At 54.8% G+C, this 24550-nt stretch overlaps 1 protein-coding gene across 5 annotated transcripts; it reads left to right on the top strand.

The window, feature by feature from the left end:
* Positions 1 to 3537: 3537 nt before the first annotated feature.
* Positions 3538 to 24550, top strand: GATA3 (GATA binding protein 3). Of its 5 annotated transcripts, none has more exons than XM_004757960.3 (6): positions 3538 to 3627; positions 5259 to 5905; positions 8301 to 8837; positions 14189 to 14334; positions 18371 to 18496; positions 22427 to 24550. In XM_004757960.3, the coding sequence occupies exons 2-6, from the start codon at positions 5665 to 5667 to the stop codon at positions 22709 to 22711; spliced, it is 1335 nt and encodes a 444-aa protein (XP_004758017.1). In that variant the 5' UTR covers positions 3538 to 3627; positions 5259 to 5664; the 3' UTR covers positions 22712 to 24550. The 5 variants fall into 5 exon arrangements, with proteins under 5 accessions (XP_004758017.1, XP_004758018.1, XP_004758015.1 ...); XM_004757961.3 differs by lacking the exon at positions 3538 to 3627 and adding an exon at positions 4555 to 4791 and having other exon boundaries at positions 14192 to 14334; XM_004757958.3 differs by lacking the exon at positions 3538 to 3627 and adding an exon at positions 4556 to 4791.

The following is a 24550-nucleotide window of genomic DNA, read 5'->3' as shown; positions in this document are numbered from 1 at the left end:
CCTCTCCTTCCGGAGCGCCCCTGTGCCGCACGCAGCCAGCGCAAGGAATCGAATTAAACGCCTCTTGGCGGTTATTGTCTCTCGCTAATTGCTCCAACAATGGCCACTATTAAAATGGAGACACCCAATTAAAGGCCCCGCCGGGCAGCGCTCGGCTCCCGGCGACGAACTGGCCGCCAGCCTGGAGCTTTGCAGACCGCCCCACAGCGAACCGGGCCGGTGTGGGGCGCCGGCGCCGGCCTCGGCACCTCTGGCCCCCACTTCCTCCCCAGACGTACAGCAACCGCGGCCGGTTCACACCATTTTTATTGACCGATCGCAGCCAGGGAAGATTGATCGAGCTGGAGTGGGAAAGGTCTTCTCCTCCCCCCCAAGCCCCGGCTCGCCAGGGCCTCGGGGCCGCGCTCCAATTTCGGGCCTTCGCTGTAGCTCTGCGCCCTCCCCGCCCCCAGCCCCGCAGGTTCCCGGCTTCATTTCTGTCTTTAACTGCGCGGCCGGGTCCGCCCAGGCCGGCGCCGAGGCTCGGGGGGAGGGACGCGGCGTCGCGGCCCGGCTCCGCTTCTTTCTCCTGCCTGCAAATATTTGCTGCCTCGCTGGAAATCCGACTATTTCGCGCGCGCTCCGCTTGCAAAGTCCTTAAGTAAACACGCTCAAATGACCGCCCCAGGCGGCCCGAAGCACGCTCACTCCCCCTGCGCGCCGGATTAGTAACTTTATGACTTCGACCCCGAGGCTCGGCTCTCCGGTTGTCCTCCGCGGGCAGCGCGCGGGCGCCCGAGGCCGCTTCTCCCGGCACCTCGGCCCCGCGGAGCTCGCCTGGATGCGCCGGTCGCCAGGCTCGGGTGGGGCACGCTGGCCGCGTGGATCTCCGCTCTCTGGGTCCTGCGACCCCAGGGGTGAGCCTGGGGGCACGCTCCTCCCCTCTGCGCCGCGGGCTCCGGTTCCTTGGCGGGACTGGGTGTCCCCCTTCCATGGGGAACGGGGCCTGGGCAGCCTCGGGAGGGCGGGTGGGAGGGACCTGCACTTGGGCATGTGTCTAGGGGGGTGTGTGTGGGTCCCAGCTTACCCCGACCGGGGAGAGAAAGTTAGGTTCCATTTCTTACCCTTTCCCCAAGAGGGCACACACACCCCACTCAACTTGACGCCTGCAGCAGCCGCCTCGAGGCCTGGCGTTTCGGATAGGCCGCACTGGCTCCCGCCGCCCCCGCACGGCCCTGGGCCCGGGATCCTGAGCCTCGGCCGGGGGCTGCGCTGTGGCTCGCTCGGCTCCGGGACGCTTGCCCCCAGGGTCCCGGGCATCCAGGCCGTTCGACAGCCCCTTACCCTCGTGAGGGAGGCCTCGCGCCCTGCAGGAGCCCAGGGCCCCGCAGCGGCGGCGGCGGCGGCGAGATCCTCCTGGGTCTCCTCGCTTCCTCCACCGGCGCTGCGCCGGCTGCTCCTGGGGAGGCCGGGGGCACTCGCTAGACCGGACCCGGGCCGGGCTTCCTGGGGAGGGGGCCGTCAGGGCTGCAGGAGGGCGCTGAGGCGTCTCTGCAGGAGGCCAGGATCCCAGCTTTGCGGGCGACGGCCGAGGGGGAGTCTGGACCACCTTTTCCACCCTTCTCCCGGCATCGAGCCCCCTCCCCTCCCCCCGCCCGCCCGGGGAGGAGGAAGCCCGGCCTGCATTTGCCGGCGAGGCGGGTCAGGCCGGCGCCTGGCCTGGCTCAGACCCCCGCAGCCCGGCTCTCCGCCTCAGGCCACACGCTTCAGCCTCTCGCCGGCCTGGCTCCCTCCCTCCCTGCTTCCCCACGGATCCCGGGACGGACCTCGGCCCTCCCTCCCCTGTATCCCCCTCCCCTCCTTTTCCCTACCCACCCCCCTTCTCTGCGCTCCCGGCTCTGGGGCTGGGCCCGTGACGTCAAACCCAGTGTGGCGTCGGCGAGACTGGCCGGCGCGGGCCATCAAAAGAGCAACGTCCTCTTTCCCAATTACCCACTGTCAGTCCGGGAACAGGGGCGGACCGGCTGGGAATTAAATGTTAAATACCCCCTACAGGCTGGCTCCGAGACACCGGGCATCCAGCCGCAGCCCCCCACGCCTCTCTGCCGGCTTCAAACCATCCAGACCCAGGGCCTTCGAGAGCTTTTATTTTTCCAAGGTGTGGGGAGGAGGAGGGGGTGGGGTGGGGGGAGGACTCTCCATCGCTGTGCCGCCCGACTCGGTGCTTTTAATTAAAACGAATAGTGCCCGCCCCCCACGTTCTGTGCCTTATCGGAGAGGGGCCGCGCCGCCCGGGAAGGCCTCGTCCCCACAAATATTTTCCCTTTGTCTTTTAAAATTGTCCTAAGCTCGCAAGTTAACATTTTCAGGTCCTGGCGTCAGCAGCTTTTTTTCTCCCGGGGACGGCTCCCTTTTTCCTTTTCGCCGGCTTCCAGGTCTCGGGCCCGAAAGCCACGTTTGGGATTCCCCGCGTGACTCTGAACCGGGGTCCGGGTCTAGCGTCGCCTCGTCCCGGGCGGACGCGCCACAAAGCGCTTTGCTTTTCTTTTCTTCAACCCCCACTTGCATCCTTCATCTTAATCTCGGGGACTTTTAGCAAAAATGTGTGCGCGCTGGTCCGTCCTTGTTTATGAAGCGGTTTCCGGTGGATGGTAGACAGAAACTAAATAATTAAAAGGTTTGGAGAGCCCCGTGAGCAGCAGGAGAGGCTGGCAGCTTGGCTGGCTCTAGAGAGAAGTGGTCAGAGTGAAAAGAAAAATCGATGCTTCTTTACTGGGCCGCCCTAATAAACGGGAACTAAATGGACTCAGGAGAAACGTGGGGGGAGAGCAGTGCGTGCATGTGTTTAATTTTAGGAATTTTCTTCCTGTCCCGTATCTAGAAACTCAACCCTGATTTCTAACAAACATCAGATTTAAGAAGACGGAGACTCAGGAGAAGCTCCAGATCCAAGATCGGGAGGACCCACGTTGCCACTACTCTAAAATAAATTTTACTAATCTTCCTACAAGGATTGTGTATTAAAACAAGACATCTCTCGCCCCCCCTACCCCAACACATACACCAAGTTAGGCTGAATATTGATGATTTTCCTTGAGCGCATGAAAGGAATCCTCCAGAACTTACTTTTAGGGACGGTCTCTTGTATTTCGACTTTTTGAATCTGTAGGGAATTTAATGGGGGAGAGGAGCGAAGAGGGAATGATGGCTTCAATTCCAATGAAACCCTAAATCCAGCTCTTAGTACCGTCCGTGGGATGGCCTGAGAGGGAACCCGCACGCTCCTTGCACACACTGCCCCGGGGTGAGCGGAGGGTGGAACCTGAGTTTTCCCTTCCCGCCTGACCCCTGCTCGCCCCCGCCGCGTTTTCGGGACGGGCGGCTGCAGGAGCCCGGGCGCCGCTAGGGGATGCAGTGGCTCAAAGGACCGAGCGAGGCCGGGGAGGTTGGAGCCCGCGGGGCCGGCCAATCGCGGCCCGGCCACAGCCTCGCCCGCTGATTGGCCCCTTCCCGTCCCCGCCCCGCGGGCCCCGCCCTCTCGCCGGGGCTTCTGGAGCCGCGCCCCCTCCGCCCGGGGCTGCCGGGCCGAGCCGGGCCGAGCGAGTCCCGGGAAGGTCGCCGCCGTCCTGCCCGCCGGCGGGGATGGGGGTAGGTGGCGGGCGCTGGTTCCCCGGCCGGGGAGAAACGCCGGGAGCCGGAGCGAGGAGGGCCCTGCGCGGGGTGGAGGGAAAAGTTGGGTGACTGGAAAGGAGCCCCGAGTGCGTTCTTTGCAACCGCTCCCGCCCTGCCCGGGGGCTGGGGAGCGTCTCTCTCCCCACTTCGTTTCCTTCCTTCCCTGCTGCCCCTCGAGTGAGAAGCACGCACCGATGACAGACACCGGGTCCGGAGGGCACAGCCGCGGCGGCGGGAACGTCCCTCCGAGGGGCTCGTGAGCACAAAGGCTGGGGGAAACGTTGACAGCGACCGCCCAAGTCCGGCGGACGCTTCCCTCCGGCCCCAGCCCTCAGTCCCTTAGGCAATTCTCTCCAGAGACAAATCGCAAAAGGACTTTGGCCTTTAAAAAAAAATTTTTTTTTTTTTTCTGATCAGTTTTATAGGCACATAGCTCCAAATCTATAACCTCCCCGAGACCCTGGACTGAGTCTAAAAACAGTTTCCTTGTGCTGGTGGTCGTGGAAAGTCTGAAAAAGAAAGGCCGCCTGTAGAAACGGACTTTATGAATGGGGCAGGCCGGTCTCCCCGGCGCGGAATCAGCGCCCGGGTCGGAATGAATTGGCACGAACTGGAGCCCCATTTAAAGGGCCAGAGCGCGAATTCCCTCCTGCCCGCCCCCTCCGCCCCGAACCCCGCGGGCCTCGCCCACCCGCCCCGCCGCCCCTCCGCCCGGGCGGCCCTCCGCGGCGCCCCCCTTCCGGTCAGCGGAGGGGCGGGAGCAGGGGCGGAGGAGTGCAGGGGGGTGAGGTCCTGGAGCGGGTTTGGGTTGCAGTTTCCTTGTGCTGGTGATCCTGTCCCCTCCTCGCCAGCGCCAGGCTCCTCCCCCTCGGCGCGGATGACACTAGAACCTCCTTAAGTTGCGTCGCGCCACAGCTGTCTGCGAACACTGAGCTGCCTGGCGCCGTCTTGATACTTTCAGAAAGAATGCATTCCCTGTAAAAAAAAAAAAAAAAAAAAATACTGAGAGAGGGAGAGAGAGGAAAAGAGAGAGAGACGGAGAGCGCGCGCGACAGAGCGAGCCACGCAATCTGACCGAGCAGTTTCTGCTCTCCCAGGTCGCACGCCTCCTCCTCCTCCTCTCTGCTCCTCGCTACCCAGGTTGGTACTGGCAACTTTTTTTTTTTTTTTTTTAAAGTTTGATTTTTTTTTTTTTTTTTTTTTCCTTGCTCCATTTGGGAGGGCTTTAAAACACTTTCAACTTAGCCCTCCTCTTTGGAGAGCTGCTGGAGGCCTGGAAGGCAGGTCCCGGGATCGCTGTCCCCGGAGTGGGAGGGGGGGTAGGGGGGGAGAGGGAGCTGTCGGCCGAGCTGCAACCGCTCAGCGGGTGCAGGGCCCTCGGGAGGGACCGCCCGGCTGCCGGGGATGGACTTGGGAGTCGTTCCCTGGGCGGCCGCGTCCCGGTTGGCCTCGCTCGGGAGGAGGCGTGCGCGTGTGCGCGTGTGTGCGCGTGTCCTGGGTGCGCGGGCGCGGGGCCGGGCGGCTCGCGGGGAGGTGGTGCCACTTCATAAACTCAGGTGCTCAAGTCCTCAGGAGCTCATCCAGGTTTCCCCCTCTCTCCTTCGCAGGTGACCCGAGGAGAGCCTCAGCCTCGGAGCCGCTGAGGGAGCCCCGGTGCAGAAGAGCCTCCCCCGCAGAATTCCAGCCACCTTCGCTCGCCCTCCCCCGTCTTAGGACTTGGTCCCCCTTTATCCTTCCGTACCTATTTTTTGGAATTTCTTTTTTCTTCTCCTTCTTCTCTTACCTACTGCTTACAGATTTTTTTTTTTTTTTTTAAATCTCCTTTGCTTACTTTTCCTTCCCAGCGTTCCCATTCCCCCACTGAAAACAAATCGTTAACCGACCCCCGCCCCTCGGACGGCAGGAGCACCTGCAGAGCCTCGGAGCCCCCACCCCGACCCTCCAGCCCGACCGCCCTCCCTCTCCGCGCGCGGGTTCCGGGCCTGGCGAGAGGGCGCGAGCGCAGCCGGGGCCATGGAGGTGACGGCGGACCAGCCGCGCTGGGTGAGCCACCACCACCCCGCGGTCCTCAACGGGCAGCACCCGGACACGCACCACCCGGGCCTCGGCCACTCCTACATGGACCCGGCGCAGTACCCCCTGCCCGAGGAGGTGGATGTACTTTTTAACATCGACGGTCAAGGCAACCACGTCCCTACCTACTACGGAAACTCAGTGAGGGCCACGGTGCAGAGGTACCCTCCGACCCACCACGGTGAGTCCGCCCGGGGCGCCGGGACCCCCCGCCCAGCTGCCGCCGCTCCCCGCCGGGTCGGGGAAGCGGGGAGGGACGAGGGGGTGGGGAGACCCAGCGAAAGCCCCCAAGTGCCGTTCCTGCTACAATTCAAAAAAAAAAAAAAAAAAAATTGGGGCCCGGAAATGGGCGAGGAAGCAGCCTCGGTCGCCGCGAGAGTGTGTTTTTCAAAAAGTCGCAGCCGGCGTCTCTCCGCGGCGGCTGTGCCCGGGGCCTGGCGCTCACCTGGCAGGCGCCCGACTGCAGCCCTCTCTCCCCGCGCGGCCGCAGGTTCGGGGGGGCGCGGGCGCCTCCGGCTCCGGGGCTCCGGGAGCCGAGCCTCTGCTCCTGCGGCTGCGGCTCCGTGGGCCCGCAGGCGGCGCGGGCCGAGCCCGGCTCGGGCTTGGGTCCTTCGGAAAGGGCTTCGCTCCCCCAGTTATCCTGCAGTTCTTTCTCGGGGTGGGGTGGGGGGCTTCTGCCAGCGTGCCTCAGTTTCTTTTCTGGGCACACGTTCAGAAAGGCCGGAGAGAAATTTAATCCGCATCCCTGTTTTTTTCTTTTCTTTTCTTTTCTTTTTTTTTTTGACCTTTCCCCGAAGCTAGTGCATTTGGTTCCTGGGCAGGTCTGGCACCCCTTGGCTCTGAGGAGTGGAATTCTGGTACTTGAAGGGGTTTCGGTGGGGAGGCTACTGTCTTAAACGGGAGATTCCCGGCTGCACAGAATTTTCCTGCGTCTTGGCTTTTAGGTTGCCGCATTCCCTGCTCCCCCAAAACCTTGCCTTACTCTCTCCTCCGGCCTACCACAGTCCCCTTAGGCTCCCAAAGAAGATTTAGGATCCAACGGGGTTTCTTTCTTATGTGGGAGTGATTCCCACATAAGAAAGAAAAGTTGTCTTGTCTTTTCTTTTTTTCCTTTCTCTTTCACCTTTGAATAGTTTCGCCACTTTCTAAAAGGTTGAGAACTCAGCCTTGTGCGTTAGGGGGGAAAAAGCTCTAAGATTTCCAGCGTAAGTGAGTTCCTAAACAAGAAATAGAGGCACAGTCTCAGGCAGAGAAAATGGGAGTCTCTCCTAGTCTGGGCGACTGAGGTCTTCCTTGGTCCCCCCTACTTAGAGCCTGCACTGGCGATGCCCGTGACAGAGCCCCTCGCGGCAGGCGTCCACCGCCCTGCTGTCACCAGGTTTTAAACAATTGTTTCTGCGGATGGGGGCTCCTTGCCCTGCTTCTCTGCAGATCAGCAGTTAAGTGGAAATGCGGTAGATGCAGACTTAATATTATTTACTATACTACTTCCTGCATAACATTGAATCTTGACCCTTGGCGTTCAGAGAGCTCTCCTTCCCCCTCCCCACCCCTTCCTCTCTCAAGATTTTAGTTTCAGTATTGTTCTTCATGGTTAAAGAGAATGTCAGATGCTGAGGTAGGTAGTGGATTAAAAGATCACGAAGTGTGTGGATTTGCACTTAACGTCTGCATGGGCCCCTCTCAGGGTGAGTGGACGTGCCTGAGTCATGGCCATCCGAAAACTGTGTCTTCTGAATGCTCTGGGAAGTGAAAGATACATGTCAACAGGGATTTTGTGTCGTAGGGGCTCAGGTGAAAATTCTCCAGTGGCACTGGTGGCATCCCAACTTTGAGGGCAGATTTGGGGTTTACTTTATTTTCCTTCTGTAGGATTTGGGAGGGTGAAAAAGGCAGGGTCCAGCGCTGGAAACTTCCTCCAACAGTCTGGGTGATTAAAAGGTCCTCGAAAATCCCAGTTCGGGCCTTGCGCGTTAGGAGCAGGCGCTGAAGTAGGGTTACTGGAAAGTAACCCCCAAATGCTCCCTTCCCTGCGAGCACTCTCCTTCCTTCCTGCCCTGGGCCTTGGGAGTGGGGCCTCTCTCCGGGTCCCCGTCTTCTCCCGGTGTGGAGCGGTGGTTTGGCCAGGCTCGCCCATCAGGCCTCAGGATTCCCGGCCTGGCTGGGATCAGGTCTGGGGAGGGGGACTCTGGGCCATCGAAGGAAACCAATAAATCAAGTCAAGTTCCAGAGAGGGACCTCAGGGATGCCACTTAGAAAGGGTATCTAGAGAGACCAGATATGCCCAGGGGCTCTCTCCACTCCCTCCAAGCATCTCTTGGATGTCAGACACAGGCCCCCAATTCTGCTGGATTTGATGGGACCTTCGTGTAGGAGACACGGGTGTAAAGAGCTTGCTGGCCAAGGTGTTCTGGCCAGCTTGGGGGAAGTAGTGGGCCTGCTCTGGGGTCCAAGATGTGTTTGGGTCTGGCCAGGCAGGGGGAGGACCCCCAAGTGTGTCTGAGGGTCTCCGAAGCGGCTCTCACGGGCATTTCTCTGTCCTGTCTCCCCCCCACCCCAACCCCCTTCCCGCGCAGGGAGCCAGGTGTGCCGCCCGCCCCTGCTGCACGGATCCCTGCCCTGGCTGGATGGCGGCAAGGCTCTGGGCAGCCACCACACCGCTTCGCCCTGGAACCTCAGCCCCTTCTCCAAGACGTCCATCCACCACGGCTCTCCGGGGCCGCTGTCCGTCTACCCGCCGGCCTCGTCGTCCTCGCTGTCGGCGGGCCACTCCAGCCCGCACCTCTTCACCTTCCCGCCCACCCCGCCGAAGGACGTCTCCCCGGACCCGTCCCTGTCCACCCCGGGCTCGGCCGGCTCGGCCCGGCAGGACGAGAAAGAGTGCATCAAGTACCAGGTGCCGCTGCCCGACAGCATGAAGCTCGAGTCCACGCACTCGCGGGGCAGCATGACCACCCTGGGAGGGGCGGCCTCGACGGCGCATCACCCCATCACCACGTACCCGCCCTACGTCCCCGAATACAGCTCCGGACTCTTCCCGCCCAGCAGCCTGCTGGGGGGCTCCCCCACCGGCTTCGGATGCAAGTCGAGGCCCAAGGCGAGATCCAGCACAGGTAGGAGCCTTCTCCACCGCCACCCCCACTCCCTTCTCCACCACCACCCCCAAGCCCCCCCAACCCCGGAGCAAAGCTTTTCAGTCTCTTCCCACCTCTCCCTTCTCCTAAATCCAGGGCAGGGAGGAGGCAGCCCAAGGCTGGCCCCTCAGGGGAGCTGGCTGGTGTTCCAGACCCTTCCGAGATTTGGTTTCTTCCCTTTCTTCCAGCAGGGGGAAAGAATGAGGTGTGTCCTATCTCATTCCAGTCCTCAGAGCCGAGGGGAAGTGGGATCTAATTTACCGCCCCCCCCCCTTCCATGAGCTGGGGAAGGAAAAAGACAAACAAAAACAAATACCCTGTCCTGCCTGCCTGGGGACCTTTGGGTTCTGCCAGTAACCTTTAGTCAGTTTCCAAGACCCAATGGAAAGCCCAGGGAATAAATCTTTAGTGTTTAATGCTAAAACGAAACCTCCTCAAACCTAAACAAACAGGTCCCCCCTTTGACCCCCCCTGGCCTCTGTGGCCCGCTGCCTGTTCTTCTGGGCTCAGCTCCATGGGGGTCATGCAGGCAACAGAGGGACAGCCCTTTACACAGACATGGGTAAATAAAGCATGTGTATATTTGGGGGGGTGTGTGGAAAGCAGGACCCTGGCAAAAGCAGCACACGTATTCTTTGCATGGAAGAGGGGGCTGTCACCCTAAGAGAGGAGAGCTGTGTCCAGGGAAAACTGGAATGAAAATCAAAAGTCCAGGGGGCCAGTCACCTGTGGTGGCAGCACAGGCCCAGGGCAGGAAGGCGTCTCAGGACCTCTTCCTCGACTGATCGGAAGCCAGAGGAGGTAGGAAGAACAGGACGACGTTCCCTAGGTGTGGGTCTCCGCTTCCTCTGCCCACCCTTTCTCAGAAAAGCACCCCCTGTCTAAAAGAGCGGGGGGCGTCTTGAATCTCTGGCTGTAGACACATGCTTTAAAAAAAAAAAAAAAAAAAAAAAGGAGGCAACACCAAACCCACACAAAATATTTTGGCTTTCAAAAGAAAATAATCCATTGCCAGTGTTGCTTCTAACCAAAGTCGTCGGGAGACCTTGGGATTCTTCTCTCAGATGAGGTTTAGCTATAGTTTAAAAGATTATTTTTCAAAGATTGTTCTGTCTCCTTGGGTGGGTCCATTTCAGGGTGGGTCTGTCTGTCCTGGCTCATTCCAGCGTCTCACCTCTGCCCTCTATAGAGATCCTATAGACAAAGAAGTGGTGAAAATCACTTGTCTTTTCTGGGTGGAACGAGCAGTCTTGAAACCGGGCTTGCAAAAACCCGGGTTTGAAAAACTTCCGAGGAAGGGCTCTGGGAGCCCAGTGACCATGAGATCAGTTTTCAGGGTTTTTTTCCAGGGTGACATTCACTCCGACTGCCTGGGCAGGACTGTCTCTATTTAGTTGATATGTTTGAGCTAATCCAATTATTTTCAGACTGCCGCACGCGACAGTTGCATTGTTTATCCCGCGCCAGGAACTTTAATAGAGTCCGGATGCGGTTAGGCTGACAGAAGAACTCAGACCTGCATGTTCAGTACATGAAAGTCCGCAGAGGGAGAGGGAGGTAGGCTCGCTGGGGGAGTCAAAGAGAAAGCAAGAGGAAGGGACCACAGGCAGAGGAAAGTGGCCCGGCTGCCTCGCCGGGGGCTGGGGCTGGGGCCTGGAGTGGAGGGTTCCCGAGAAGTGGGGTTCACCTTGACTCAGAAAAGCCGGGGTTAGATCAGAGCTTGAGGACTGATAGGACTGCTCTCTTCAGCAAACCGATGCATTTCGAGCTAGCGATGGGATTTCTTTTTTTTTTTTTTTTTTCAATTTCTCTTTTCTGGTAGCACAAAGTTTTTTTGGGGGTGGGGGGGAAGATCGTGGTATTTGAGGCTGGGGTGGTGGTTTGAGTGGGGGAGGGGACAGAACAACTTTTCCAGAGCCTCTGGTTTCTCTCCCCACTGGGGGCACACCTTTGGCCTTAGGCAGGTCTTTTCTGAACTTTCACTCTTTCCTCAAGCCCCTGAACATTTGGGGCGGGTGAGAGGAAGAGCTGCAGTTACCCCAAACCGGAACCAGGAACACCTTTGGGTCTATTGTACTTTTTTTTTTTTTTTTAACTTTTTATATATTATTATTATTATCTTGGTTGGTGGGGAGAGGAGAGAAGACATTGCAATATGGCTTTTTACTTCCTCCTTTTTATTCCTTTCTCACAGTCAGAAACCCCAAGGCTGCACACCTGGGCAGCCAGGGAGCTGGGACTTTTGGGAGTGTGGGAGTGGGGAGGAGGGTTTCTAGACCTTTCTAGGTAGAGAGGGTGGAAATGGCAGCAGTTCTTCAGGGAGTTCTCTGGGGTTTAGTGGTTGCTTTTTTTTTTTTTTTTTGAACTCTGTGCAAATGCATTTGCCGAAGGTGGAGACAGGAGAAGAGAGGGTTGTTGCATTTTAGAGGAACGGTTGAAGCAGTGGTTAGGGTACCTCGTGCTTTTCTAACGCCAGGGCTGTCAGTGCTGGGTCTCCCTCTGCAAACAAAAGACAAAGGCTTCTAGCGAAGGGCCCCCCCCAAGCCTCCCCTGACTGTGGGCATCTCCCCCACCTTCCTCTTCGCAGACTCGGGTCCAGCTCCTACTCCTTCCAAGCCAGCCCAGGTCTCAGAATTTCAGCTGGAGGCCAGGGGGTTGGGGGTGTGTTTGAAAATGGCTGTCGAATGTCAAGAGGCCTCGCAGCTCTGTGGTTCTCGTCCCCTAAGAGAGAGAGGTGTCTGTCTGAGCAGCTCACACCAGGCAGTGAGTGAGGAGAGGGAAAGAAACCAGGAGAGTCAGGGCCTCCATTAGGAAAATTGGTTGTTTGCTGAAGTCACAGACTAGAGGCAACAATGAGACAAGAAAAAAAAAAAAAAAAAAAGAAAGAAAGAAAGAAAGAAAAAAAGAAAAAGCCAGACGAGGCAATCGCAAACTTGCGGAGTGAATCAAGACAGAAAATTGTTCTAGTGTGCGGAGCCTGGCTGAAGAGGCAACCGTTGCTAGTCTAGTCTTGAAGGTCCCCCTGAAAAGGAAGCTGTCATCCTCCTCACTGGCTGACAAAGGAGAGGAAATCAGACTAATCGCGTCAGGCCGGGAGATCCCCCAGCCCCCCGGTGCCTAGGAGCAGGGCTGCGGGCTGGCCGCAGCGGGGACTCCACCCGGAGCGGGGGCTCCGGGAGGGGAGGGGAAGAGAGGGAGGAGGGGGCCAGCGAAACCTCGCCCCAGCCCTCCCTGATGGGGAGGGGGCCGGTGTCACTGCCCCCAGAAGGGGCTGACCCGGTGCCTGTGTGGGGCACTGGGACTGCGGGGGAGGGGAGCCTGCCCGCCCCCCTCGGCTAGGCTGCGGGAGGCACCTTCTCGCCCACTTGCTTTTTCCTCCTTCCTCTCTGCCTCCCCCTCGGCCCGCCACCCAGGCGGTTGGCTTCCGACTGCAGCAGCGATGTCATACGGTCCCAAGCCTTTTCAAGGACAGTTAGATCCTGCTGGGTACCCAAACCGGAACGTGGTACCGGGCTCAGCAGCACCGAGTGTGGGGAGAGTGCCAGTGGCTCAGTGGCTCTGGGAGGCTCTCTGTAGACCCTGGGTTGAACAGCTTTCTAGAATTGGTGGAGAAAAAATACGTATATCTATATACTTAGATACAACTCTTTACAATCTTTTATTTTTTAATTTTTAAAAGGAAACTGGACAAAAACTAGTCAGCACCATTATGAACTCCAACGTCAGACAAAGTCCTCCATTTCTAAACATCTTTCCTTCCCCAGAGCCTGTCCCTGGAGGAGAAAAACAAAAAAACCCAAGCTTATAGGCGTGAACCCCCACACCCTTTATACTTGGCCTAGGATTTCCAAAGACCAGACAGGTCCCCACACCAGCCTTGTGCTCCCGCGGTAGGGAGTCCTCCTGATTCCCAAACAGCCGCCCGTTCTCTTCCTCCATTCTGTCTTCTGGGTAGTTTAGAATTAGCTGATGAATCTCATAAAACGAAACAACCCTTAGGGGCTCATCTTTGTCCCCTACCAGCCTCCCAAACCTCCCAGCTAGCACCCCCAGAGAAAGTGAAACCCTCTCCCCGACTCCTCCTCTTGGGAGCTCCTGGCTCTGCAAGGGTCTGGGGTGAGTGGGGAGCAGGGGTGGGGGGGGGCAGGGGAGGGAGCTCCTCCCAGTCTGGCTGGGTTGGCAGAGATGCCCGTACAGGCCCGCCAGGAGGGGAAGGCCCCCCAAGAGCTGGGCAGGTTCTCCCAGAAACTGTGCCCCCTTCCCTTCTCCCGCAGAAGTTGGAAAGAAATTAATGAGCCGAAATCCCCCCCCGCGGTGCTAAAATGGTATTTTGAGGGATTCTCTCCAGGAGCTTTTCCCCCCCAGAGTTGGGTCTGGGTCATTCTCCTGCCCCCGGAGTGAACCGGCCTGGCCGGTTTTTTGTTTATTTTGTTTGTTTGTTTTTTTGGAAAAAGAGCAACTGCAGGAAAGCCTTGGTTAATGAGCCGGCTGACTTGAGAGGTCGCCCCCCCCCCCTTTTAATTGGCCTGTTCTTCCTTCCCGCCAACATCTCCAAGGGTATTTCCCTCCAACACCTCTGGGCTTGGTCCTGCTGGGGTCCTACTTTGCCTTCAGTGTCTGTCACAGTGGCTGGCCAGTCGTAGAAGACCTTGGCCTTTTCTAGAGGGAAAGAAAATGTGGTGGGGGGATGACTGGGGCCCCGCCCGGGTCTTCATCTTTATTTGCCAGCCAGGGACATTTCCGGTTTTATTGGAAGTCCGATCTAAAACCTGGGGTCTTCAGATCAATCAGCCCATTGACCAGTCTGTTCATCGATTTGTTATCTGTTGGTCTGTCCAGCCGTGCATTCATTCCTCTTTCCTCTCTCCCCATCCTGATCGGCAGGATTTAATCCATCTCCATAGACAGACCCCACGGTGGTGATGGGGACACCTTCGTTTTTCCCTTGAGGGTCCCGAAGGGGAATGTTTTGCTCTGCCGCAGTCCAGGGCTCAGCCTTTTCTCAGGGAACTATTTCAAGTTGCAATCTGCCTTCTTTCTTCCCCATCAAGTCAGGCTGGCCCCGAGCAAGGTTGTGCTGCTGTTTATTCATGAGCTACTTCTTTGGGGCGGGAGCTGGACTTGGGGGGGGGGGGATGGTTAAGCTATGACAGGGCCAGAGGGTGGCTCTTCCCTGGGGCACTTGAGCACCACCTTAAGGGAAGTGGGGGGCATGGGGGGGTGGGAAAGTTCCCCAGTAGGGGGGAAGGTCCCAGTTTTACTCTCATTCCTTCCTTCTGAGTGCCGTCAGTGTTCTCCCCCAAGTGACTGCTGTGTGGTCTTGTTTCCAGAAGGCAGGGAGTGCGTGAACTGTGGGGCCACCTCCACCCCCCTGTGGCGGCGGGATGGCACCGGGCATTACCTGTGCAACGCCTGCGGGCTCTACCACAAAATGAACGGACAGAACCGACCCCTTATCAAGCCCAAGCGAAGGCTGGTGAGTTCTCCAGAAACACGGATCCAACACGAACCATTGTGTGTTTTTAATTTCCTCTCTTCAGGAAGGACAGCGTTCTGCAGGAAATTGGCAGGACAGCTCAAAATCGTGTCCGCTTGCTTGGGATCCCTTCCCCCCCCCCGCACCCCCTCCCCCGTTTCTTTTCTCAAATTGGAGCTACAGAAAAGCTCACTCTCTCTTTTTCCCCTTCACATATCCTAAGTCACTTGACAAATTTTTAAGGGTGCTGGCTTTTTGGTTATCGAATCTCTAATGTGTTTGCAAATAGAGAGCGGACCGGAGAAAGTGAGTTCAGATTCATTGATAATCGGAGAAATGTTGTGTGCAGATGCAGGTACCAAGAACCATCTAGAACACATCCCTCCGCGGCAGGCCCCCCCGAGGAAGTGAGCAAGGTTCAATGCCACGGAGGGGTCTCGTGTGCCCATGCTTTAAGATTGATGGGGCCAATTAGCTGAGGTTCACTAGCAGCAGCCACTGAGTCTAATTGAGTTTTTCTTCTTTCCTGGTCTTAAGGATTGAGGATTTTCCACCGCTCACGCCTTTGGGGAGAACTGTGGGATTCCTGTCTTGCCTCTTGGTCTCATGTGCCGCTTGGTCCTATTTGTCCCTCGAGTCACTAGGGGGAGGGGGATGGTTTTTATCCCCTACTTTCTTTCTCAAACGTCTTGACCCCTAGGAGTACTTGAGCAATTTCTAAGGAAGACTAGAAGGAGAAGTCCATTTGTGAGCTTGTCTTTGGAACCTCAGGCTCGGACTGGAAAGCAAGTGTGTGTAACAGGCAAACAAAAGCAGGCTTTTGGCAAAAGATAACCCTAACCACAGTTAAGAGATCAAAATGCTTTTTGTGCTGATGACATTCACCAAGTAGAGAAGAGAGCAGGGGAATTTCCCCATGCAGATTAGTGGATAAAGCTGCATCCATCAGATTGGGAGGGGGGAAGGGCCCCCCCCCCCCCCCCCCCCCGAAACAAATCCTCTGGATTCCTTTTAAAGAATTATTTGTCATCTTCATCAGATTTGCGTGCAACTCAACACCTTTCACATCCTTTTCAGAAGAAGGAAAAACTTTCTAGGGATGGAAGTGCCCACGTGACTTGAGTTTCTGGCAATCCTCGGTCTCCCCGGCTTGATTCCTTCTGATCTTTGCCCAACCTTCCAGCGCTCTCAACCTTCCCCGCTGGTCCCCCTGCACTTGGGTATTTTTTTTTTCCTTTCTCTCATGTGCAAAGCTAACTTCCTAGGAAAAAGCTGCCGGATATCTGAGCACTGGAGATAACTCATAAACAACAGCTCAGCTTCCCCAACCTAAACATCAAGATGTTTGAACATATCAGAACAAGTGTTTGAAAAAAAAAAAAAAAAGAAAAGAAAAAAATGGCTGGAGGTGTTAGCCTAGAATGAATATGATCGCACCACAAAAGAATGTTCTGAATCACTCAAACCTGGCCTTCGTAAAAAAAAAAATAATAATAATAATAATAAGTAAATAAGAAAGAAAGAAAGAGGCAAAGAAACAGAACTGACAACAAAAACTTTCTTGTTAAAATATGTCTTGGTACCATCCTTATAATTGGACTTTTTTTTTTAAGGTAAAAAAAAAGAGAAAGAGAGAAAAGAGGGTGTAAAGCCTCAGACAATGGGCTGGTTGATGAGCAAGTGTGTATTTGACATTTTCTTGGGGTTTCTTCTGTCTGGGCAGACTGCATAGGAGGGCTCGACTTGCATTTTACGTAAGTCTGTCTTCATCTACCTTTCATAAGAAATCTCAAAAACTCTGAGTAATATTGCTTTGAATTCTGGAGTTCATTGGCTATCACATTTTCAGCTGTCTTTTCTTTCTTACTCATCCATCCTGGGCGGTTTTATATTTTGAGTTCCATAGAATTCATAGGCTCCAGAGAGCTGCTGAAAACATATTCAGGATAGTTGTTTATTATTACTATTACTATTACTGCTATTACTATTATTATTATTACTATATTTAGCCCTTAGATATGTTTGCTTTCTGAGTACCTGGAACTTTCTTGGTTTCTTCTCTGTATTTCCTTTTCCTTCCGGCCACCCCTGCCTCCCGCCTGGCTATTTTGCCTGGGCCCATTGGCTCCTTTGCTGCAGACCACCCAGCCCACAATGTAGCCCGCCCCTCCAGAAGATGCCTGTCTACCCTCAAGAAGCTCACCCAGGAAACCGAAGACATGACCGGAGAGGAGATCCCTAGAATATTTTTTTCCGAGTCTTGCCCGGGTTTCCATCTGCCCAACAGCTAGCCGTGTCGAGCTTGCTTTATGAATGTGCTCTGTCTCCTGCTCGTGAGACAGACAGTGTGGCTTGGAGAGGTTGTGTCAATTTGCATCGAGTCTGTGGACCGGAGACGTACTCTGAGGCCGCCCGTATTTACGTTACTGTCAATATACTGAGAAGGGCTGCACCGGGGACCCCCTTTCTTGGAGCTTGACTTTTACCGGCTGGCATTATGCGCTTGTAGCCTGTGTTTGAAGTTGCTGAGCTGGGAAATCCATGGGCCACGTAGATATTAACGGACTCTATCTCAGTATCTGTTTTCAAGAGAAAAGTGCAGGAAGGTAATAATAATGATACGATAACATCGTTGTCGGAATCTTCAAGCACTGATTCTGGCCTAACTTTTTTGGCTTGATGAAATATTGACAGCAAAGCATACGACGGTCCCTCTAGTTTGATCTCAGACTTGTATAAACATGGTGGAATTTTCTAGATCACACGTAGCTGACTTCTGGCTTCTCCTCTCACCTTTGATAATAATATCTGAGCCCAGAGTCGGGGAATTCGTCTTGAGCAGTAAAAATGGTCTTTACAGGTTGGGGAGAGAGGGGAGGTGTTCATAGAGGTATAGGTTAAAAGGGACCCAACTTCATTTTCTCCGGAAAGTGCTTGAATTTACCTTTTTCTCGCCCTTAAAGCGTGGACAGAGAGAACAGCACGCTCGTAAGTTGAAGTGCATCAAAAAGTGAAAGAAAAATCTCCCTCTTAAAGGAAATGAAGTCAGTGACACAATCAAATAATTAGAATTCAAGCTGAGCCTGACATCTGACCTACCAACTCTCGGGCTCTGCGAAAGGCAAATAGGAAATACCTAATTTCACGAAGGTGAAATGAGATGAGAGCGGGAGCGGGGGAGGGGCGGGTTCCTGTTGATTAGCAGAATTCTCCCTGCTTTTCAGCTGGGCTCATGACCTGAACGCCACCCAAGGAGGAGGGTGGCGTTCACCAGGATGTACCAAGCCTGTAAGGGCTGGGCCCTTAGTTTAGGGCTGCGGCAGATTTCCTGGGAGTCTAGCTCACGAGGGATGTCCTGCTTGGTGCTTCCTAAGTGGCCTGTCCTGTGGCGCACGATTCCCCCCACCCCCGCCCCACTTATGCACATAGGTTCGGACACTCTCCCACCAGGCGGGCTCCCTGATCTTTTGTGAATCCAGCATTTTGTTATGTGGGAGCGGGTCGAATGCTCTGGGGGTTTGGGTTTGCTCTCCCTCTGCTGTCAGTGTGTCCTGACGGCCAGCGGCCTCGTTGAGCCTTGATGTTCTTGGCAGTTGCCCTTGCAAAAGGCCTCCTGGGAGTCTGGTGCCCAGGGGTACCGAGAGCCGGCTACCGGGGGTAATTCAGAGTTGCGACCCGTTCAAGTTAAACATCCAGCCAAGTCTGCTGGCCGGGGCTTGGGGGACCATTCGCTCAGGGCGGTGGCGTTGGCTCTCTGAGCCTCCCGATTCTGCCCCATCAAGTGGCAGGCGAAATTCCGGCCCCTTGACGACCGAGTGACATACTCCTATGCTAGGGAATCGGCTGCCTGTTTCTTCTTGAGGCAGCTTTTGGGAATCTTGATTACTTTCATGTGGGCCGCTTGCTAGTTTTGATTTCAATGCGGATTTTTTTCTTTTTCTTTTTGTAAGTGTGTCTCTGTGGTTCTGAAATACCCATTTCTCAATTGTTTTGATTTTGACCCCCTCTCGCTCTCTCTCTCCCCCCCGACTCCCAGTCGGCAGCAAGAAGGGCAGGTACGTCCTGTGCGAACTGTCAAACCACCACCACGACGCTCTGGAGAAGAAATGCCAACGGAGACCCCGTCTGTAATGCGTGTGGGCTCTACTACAAGCTTCACAATGTAAGTGTCCCAGACCGGACCTGCTTCCTTTCTGGGGGTGCCTGTGAGACGGGGTCCCCGGCTCTAGGTCCCCTTCTCCATTGGATCGTGCTCCCTTAGGCTAGATGACAGGTCTCAGAGCAGCAGCATCCGAGGGGACCTACCCTGTCCCCCGTGGCGGTGCCGAGACGGGACAGTGTGGGGCCGAGGATGACCCTGCGCCCCAGGTCGGTGTGGACAATGCCGTGATGCGGCGGTCCAGCGCCTCGGGGGAGGCCTCGCGGGGGCTTTCCAGTCTTCCCTTTGGGAAACCCTTATAGTTCCATGTTTCCCTGCAGTTGGAAATTTTTTTGCAAAAGAGGGAATGAGAGCAGGCAGGGGAGGGGAGGTGAGATGTGGAGAGAATTGAGTGCAATGGTGTGTGCGGCCCACGCCGTGCTGAGATGGGGCAGGTCTGTCGCCGAGGGGAGCAGTCTCACCTGACCTGACCTGAGAAAGTGAAATGGTCTCTCGGGATAAAAGATGGGAAATGAAATGTCTGGCAGATGTCCTCCAATGTCTCTGTCCTCACCAGCTGAGACCAGAGGGGAGCAGCCAAATGGGGTTCTCGTATCAGGGAGGAGAAACTCTTGGGTCCTTTTTGCGTCATCTTTGCAGAATGATGATCGCCAGCCCGTCTCCTGGGCGTAGCCGTGTTGTTTCTAATCTTTTCATGGGGGGGGGGTGCGTTTTGTCATATCTTTACGTTCAAAACAAAAAAGATCGGATGTTTTTTTGTTTGCCTCAAATAACTGCAGCCGACAGGTCTTGACCTAATGAGGCCTGAAGTTTAATTCATCCCAAAGAAGAAAATGGCCATTTCTCCCTCCCTCTCTCTCTCTCTCTCTCTCTCTGTCTCTCACTCGTGTTTTTTCTCAGGTTCTGCTAGAGCCCCTTGGCCAATCTGCCTTTGGCCAAGTCTGGGGCCGAATGGGAAAGAGGCTCTTTGCTGGGGGCTGTTCTGGCAGGAACTCGGCTCACCCAGGAATACCTGGGAATTGGGAGGAGGCTTTTCTGGGTAGATTTTTTGAGTCTCAAGAGAACGTCTTTAGGGTGATCCCAGCAAATTCCTCCTTCTTTGCCCTTTGGGACTAAGTTGCTGCCATGTCCAGGGACCCCGTGACACTCCTGTCTCCGCTTTCCATGTCATTCCCTCTTGCCGTGGTCCCTGTGTGATGCCCAGCCTAAGGGAACCGGTCTTCCTCGTCACCGTCTCTTGATTCTCGGACTGTAGCATCTCCCTGTTTATCAGCAGGGAGCCCCGGGTTACATTTTTGCTTTGGGGAATTTCTTGCTCCCTGCAGTGGAGAGGAGCCGATCCGTGATTACAGTCCGGGAGACTTGGGCCATCAGCGTTTTGGGGCTACCCAGCCATCGGCGCAGCCTCTCCCGATTGTTTTTGGCTGTAATTTAAGGTTTTCAAAGAACTTTCAAGTTACTTGATTACATCCGAGCCTCGGATAGTCCCACGATGCCGACAGAGCAGAAATTATTTTACTTCCGTTGAACTTGAAGGCGGTATGACTCAGAGCATCGACGAGCTCGTGCTAGCGGACGTGCTGTTGGAGTGGAAGAGCCGGGCCTGACTTCAGAGCAGCCCAGGCCTTCCGAGGAGGTCAGGCAGGAGCGTGAGGACCCATAGGGACCGGGGGAAAGTAAACACTTTGTCATCTCAGCATGTCCCAGAGTTCAGTTCAAAGTCACGAGCTGGCCGCATATAGACGTTTCGTTCTGCTTCCCACAGAAGCACAGGAACGCGGGGAAGTTCACCAGCCCTAAATTTCTCAGACTGCTTAGCCATGATGAGATGCGGTCTCGACTGTTTGATCTGAGGATGGTTCGGAAGGATGTCGATTTCTCATCAGATCTTCACTGCTCCCTCCTACCCTGTTCTTTACTTGCTCCTAACTCGGTGGCTGGGCTCCAGCGACTGGGGAAGGACCTGCTTCCCAGGAGGAGCAGTTTTCCTGTCTTCTCTGGTTTACCGAGACTTCACAAAAGGAGGCAGTTTAGGTGTATCTACCTATGGGAGATCATCCTCGATGAACATTCTCATTGCGTCGTGTTTGCTTGTGCCCATCTGGAGACCTGTATGTGTGTGCTATGAGTTGGTTCCTTTCTTCTTATCTGGGTGTTTCGATAACTACCTATCTCCGGATCAGTGTAGCTAGGTGGTGTTGAGACTAGCTATCTGGGTTCTCGCTGCTATCTGTGTAACTAGATATTATATTCAGATATCTGGCTGTGTGTATCTGGATCTCCGTGTAAAGAGCTGTGTGTCTAGACATTATCTTGGGGGAAGATTTGATGTGACAGTAGATTCCTATCACCTTTGCAGGCTGCCTCTTTATCTTGATTGTCACTTTGAAGAAGGAACCCGGAGATGTTCTTTTGGCAGTGACCTTTCAGACCTTCTACCTTCCTGGCATAAGAGGGAATTGGGTCTCAGCCCTGGCATGTGGTTCTGTACCCCTCTTTGCGGTGACCTCTCCCAACCCAACCCCAGGAAGCCGTGTGTCTGCTGTTCCCAGAAGTGTTGTTGGCAGCCCTTTTGCTCTTGGGTACTGGCTTCTGTCTTCCTCAGCTGTGCTTTTCTGTCTTGGGGAGCAGACAGGTAGATCCTGGAGCCAGGAGAGCCACTTCTCTTCCTCCACTCTTAAGGATGTGGGTGGCAGAGGATGCTCTTCCCCAAGGAGTCGGGAATGATTGGGACTCTGACATTCCCTCCTCGAGCTGGTTTGCCACATTTCCCTGAAGCGTGGCCAGATGCGTGGTTTGTCGTATGGGGCAGCTGTCGGCCATCAGGATGCCTCCCATTCTGACTCATTGTGGGGAGTGATCAAGGCTTGCTTTGTAAAATCCCCCACTTGATTCTACTCAGCCTCCGCACCCCTAGCAAATGCAGTTTAAAAACAACACAGACAGGGGCTTCTCAAAAAGAGAGAGAGATGCTGTGCTGTCCCGGGTGCGGAAGACTAGTTCAAGACGTTCAGAGTCAGGCCCTTGCTTGTCTGTTTCCTGAGCTCCCTCCTGCTCTCTGGTTTTCAGGATGAGGGTGCTGTCGTACTAGCTCCATTCTGTGTACCTCTGAGTGCTTAGCAAGTACTCGGCGACGGGTCAGTGGGCCTTTTGGCTGGTTAGGGGTGCAGAGTCAGAACTAGGCAGAGATCGCAACTTTCAGTCATTGCTCGGTTGCTGTGACGGGGGCGAGGGACCACCTTCTGCAGAGACACACTGCATTAAAACACGGCCCTAGAATATATGCTTTCCAGGGGAGGATTTTCACAGCACCCATTACTGCGAGAAAGCCCGGGCAGAAGGCCGATACTTTGGAGAAGGACGGAGCCCTAGTCTCTCCAGGCCCAGGGACTTCAACGCTTGAGGCTGATTGCATTGGCAGTGTTTCCTTGGTCCTAGCCCTGATTTCCAATGAGGGGACACAGTGTTACCTCCCTCTTAAAGACTCCTTCCTTGCCTCCATTCTCAGGAAATATTCGAAGGAGATTCTAATGGAATCAGACCAGTTATGACATCTTAGTTACTGGAGAAATGCGGTCGTATGGGGTGGGTCTCTAGCATATGGTCCTTGGGAACGCAGAGTTTCCTGAGGCACATCTTCCCCAAAGTGACTGACGTAGCTGGACATTATTAACACCCTCTGTGTTGGAACACCTCACTGGTGATCTCTCGGCAGCTGCGACTGAGAGCAATCGCAACTGGGCTGCAGAACCTGCAGGCCACAGGGTCCCCGGGAAGGAGACAGGAAGGGGTGGGGGCGGGGAGGAAGGGGCTTCTGAAAACAGATCCCCAGTGTGAGCCTGTCAGAGCAGCCGTGCTGAGGGGGTAAAAGCCTGTGCCCTTTCGGAGCTGGCCAAAAAAGTAAAAAAAAAAAAAAAATTGATCTTTGTTTAGATTAACAGACCCCTGACCATGAAGAAGGAAGGTATCCAGACCCGGAACCGAAAAATGTCTAGCAAATCCAAAAAGTGCAAAAAGGTGCACGACACGCTGGAGGACTTCCCCAAGGGCAGCTCGTTCAACCCGGCCGCCCTCTCCAGACATATGTCCTCTCTCAGCCACATCTCCCCCTTCAGCCACTCCAGCCACATGCTGACCACTCCGACGCCGATGCACCCCCCGTCCAGCCTCTCCTTCGGACCTCACCACCCTTCCAGTATGGTCACCGCCATGGGTTAGAGCCCCTGCTTGACGCTTCCAGGCCTCCCAGCGAGAGTCCCTCCAGCCCCTCCCACGTGCATTTTTGCAGGAGCAGTATCATGAAGCCGAAGTCCCACGGATCTATGTTTCTGAAGGCAGAAAGCGAAACGGCGGTTGCCACTTTCGCAGAAGAGCTAGCTCACTGTGCTGTGTTCTTGATCACCGAATCTGGATCCCATTTGTGAATAAGCCATTCAGACTCATGTTCCCTATTTATCAGGGTCTCTCTAGTGCTGTGAAAAAAAAAAAAAAGAAAAAAAAAGAAAAGAAAGAAAATAAACCACGCCGAACATTGCATATAACTTATATTGTGAGAAAATACTGTACATTAGACGAAGACGTTATCGCATCTGGGTAGCTGTAAGAAAGGCATGAAAGACGCCAAGAATTTTAAGGAACACGGGGGAGATAAAGTGTGGAAATTAAGAAGAAACTAGGTCTGCTCCTCTCATGGACGAACCGCCAGTGTCGATTCCTTGCACTGGTCGTGGTCCTTGGATGGATTAAAAGGAAAAAAAAAAAAAAAGCAAGAAAAAAAGAAAAAAGTCGTAGGCAAATCATTTGTTCAAAGCGGTGGGCCTCTGTCTGGAAAATTCTGTCGGTTCTGGGCAGTCAGTGTGGCCACTCACGCACGCACGCATTGGCATCGAGGGGGTCCGAGAGCCTTGCTCAGGCCTCCCCGCTTTGTGAACAAGTCCCTGTAATTGTTGTTTGTATCTATAATTCAAAGCACCAAAATAAGAAGAGATGTAGATTTATTTCATCCTATTATACAGACTGAACGGTTGTACAAATTTATTTACTGCTAGTGTTAAGAACTACTTTCTGTTTTCTTATTTTCCTTCTTTCTCGATTTTTTGGTTGAATAAACTAGATGACCTTCAGTTGACCTAAGGTGGTCTGTGCTCCGGAGGGCTTCTTTTCCATTTTGTTTTTTGATGATATTTATTAACTAGCTTCTAAGGGTTCAGCAGCATCTGTCTCTTCCCTCTCGCCTCCCGCAGCCCGGGCTTTGGGGAAGCAAATGTTTGAGCGCCCGCCGTGCATGCCAGGGACCTCGGCCAAACAGACGGGGTCCTGAGAGCCACCCGCCAATTGTCAGCGCCTGTCGTGTTCTGTGTTAGTGATCACCGCCTCCCATGCAGTCTGTTGGAATACTAGTGTAAAAATTAAGCGCAGATATCTTCAAACAGCCAAATAACATCGTTATCAAAGCGGGGGGTGGGGGGCAGGCTCTTAGAGAATCTGGTAGCTCCCGCTAATTTAAAAACAAAACCCAAATGGGAAGTTATTCACTAGGAGATAATGCAAACATTTATTCCTTTGGGAAGCTGGGCATCTTTGGAGCGCTGTCTGCAGCCCGGGGAGCGGGGAGTAACTTCTGGGCCCCCTTCTGTGTCCCCTCGTGAGCTGTAGCCCCTGTCCTGCGGGGCCCCGAGCAGCCACGTCTCCTTGCAGGGGCGAGGGGGACCATTCCCTCGCAGAGATCCCGGGCGGACTGCGGATGATGGATTCCCGGCGCTTCTCTCTGCAAGAGGTCAAGGAGCTGGGCTGGTGCCTGAGTTCATCTCTGTGCTGCTTTTCTACTGTCGAATTGAATATCACCGCAGTGGAGGGTTTGTTGGCATGTTTGCGACACACGAAATCACCGTTTTTGTAACTTATGTATAAGTTTCCTTTTACTCTGTTGACAGAACGTGTAACCCATGGCGCACATTTTAAAATCTCTGTTAAATCGCCTCTCTGCTTTCTTAGCAAATATTTTAAACCTAAAGCTAAATGTTGAAATAAAGGAGTTAGAGACTGAACTGAGATGCA

The sequence above is a fragment of the Mustela putorius genome, unplaced genomic scaffold (assembly GCF_011764305.1).
Source record: "Mustela putorius furo isolate JIRA1106 unplaced genomic scaffold, ASM1176430v1.1 tig00004033_pilon_pilon_pilon, whole genome shotgun sequence".
Lineage (NCBI taxonomy): Eukaryota > Metazoa > Chordata > Mammalia > Carnivora > Mustelidae > Mustela > Mustela putorius.
The sequence above is the reverse complement of the archived record's forward strand: the minus strand, read 5'-3'. Positions and strand labels throughout refer to the sequence as shown.

What these genes read in the sequence shown, in the direction of transcription:
- GATA3 (XM_004757960.3), top strand. Translation starts at nt 5,665, where the DNA reads ATGGAGGTGACGGCGGACCAGCCGCGCTGGGTGAGCCACCACCACCCC. An exon ending in GTACCCTCCGACCCACCACG is followed by an intron (nt 5,906 to 8,300) that starts GTGAGTCCGCCC and finishes CTTCCCGCGCAG; the next exon opens with GGAGCCAGGTGTGCCGCCCG. An exon ending in CAAGGCGAGATCCAGCACAG is followed by an intron (nt 8,838 to 14,188) that starts GTAGGAGCCTTC and finishes TCTTGTTTCCAG; the next exon opens with AAGGCAGGGAGTGCGTGAAC.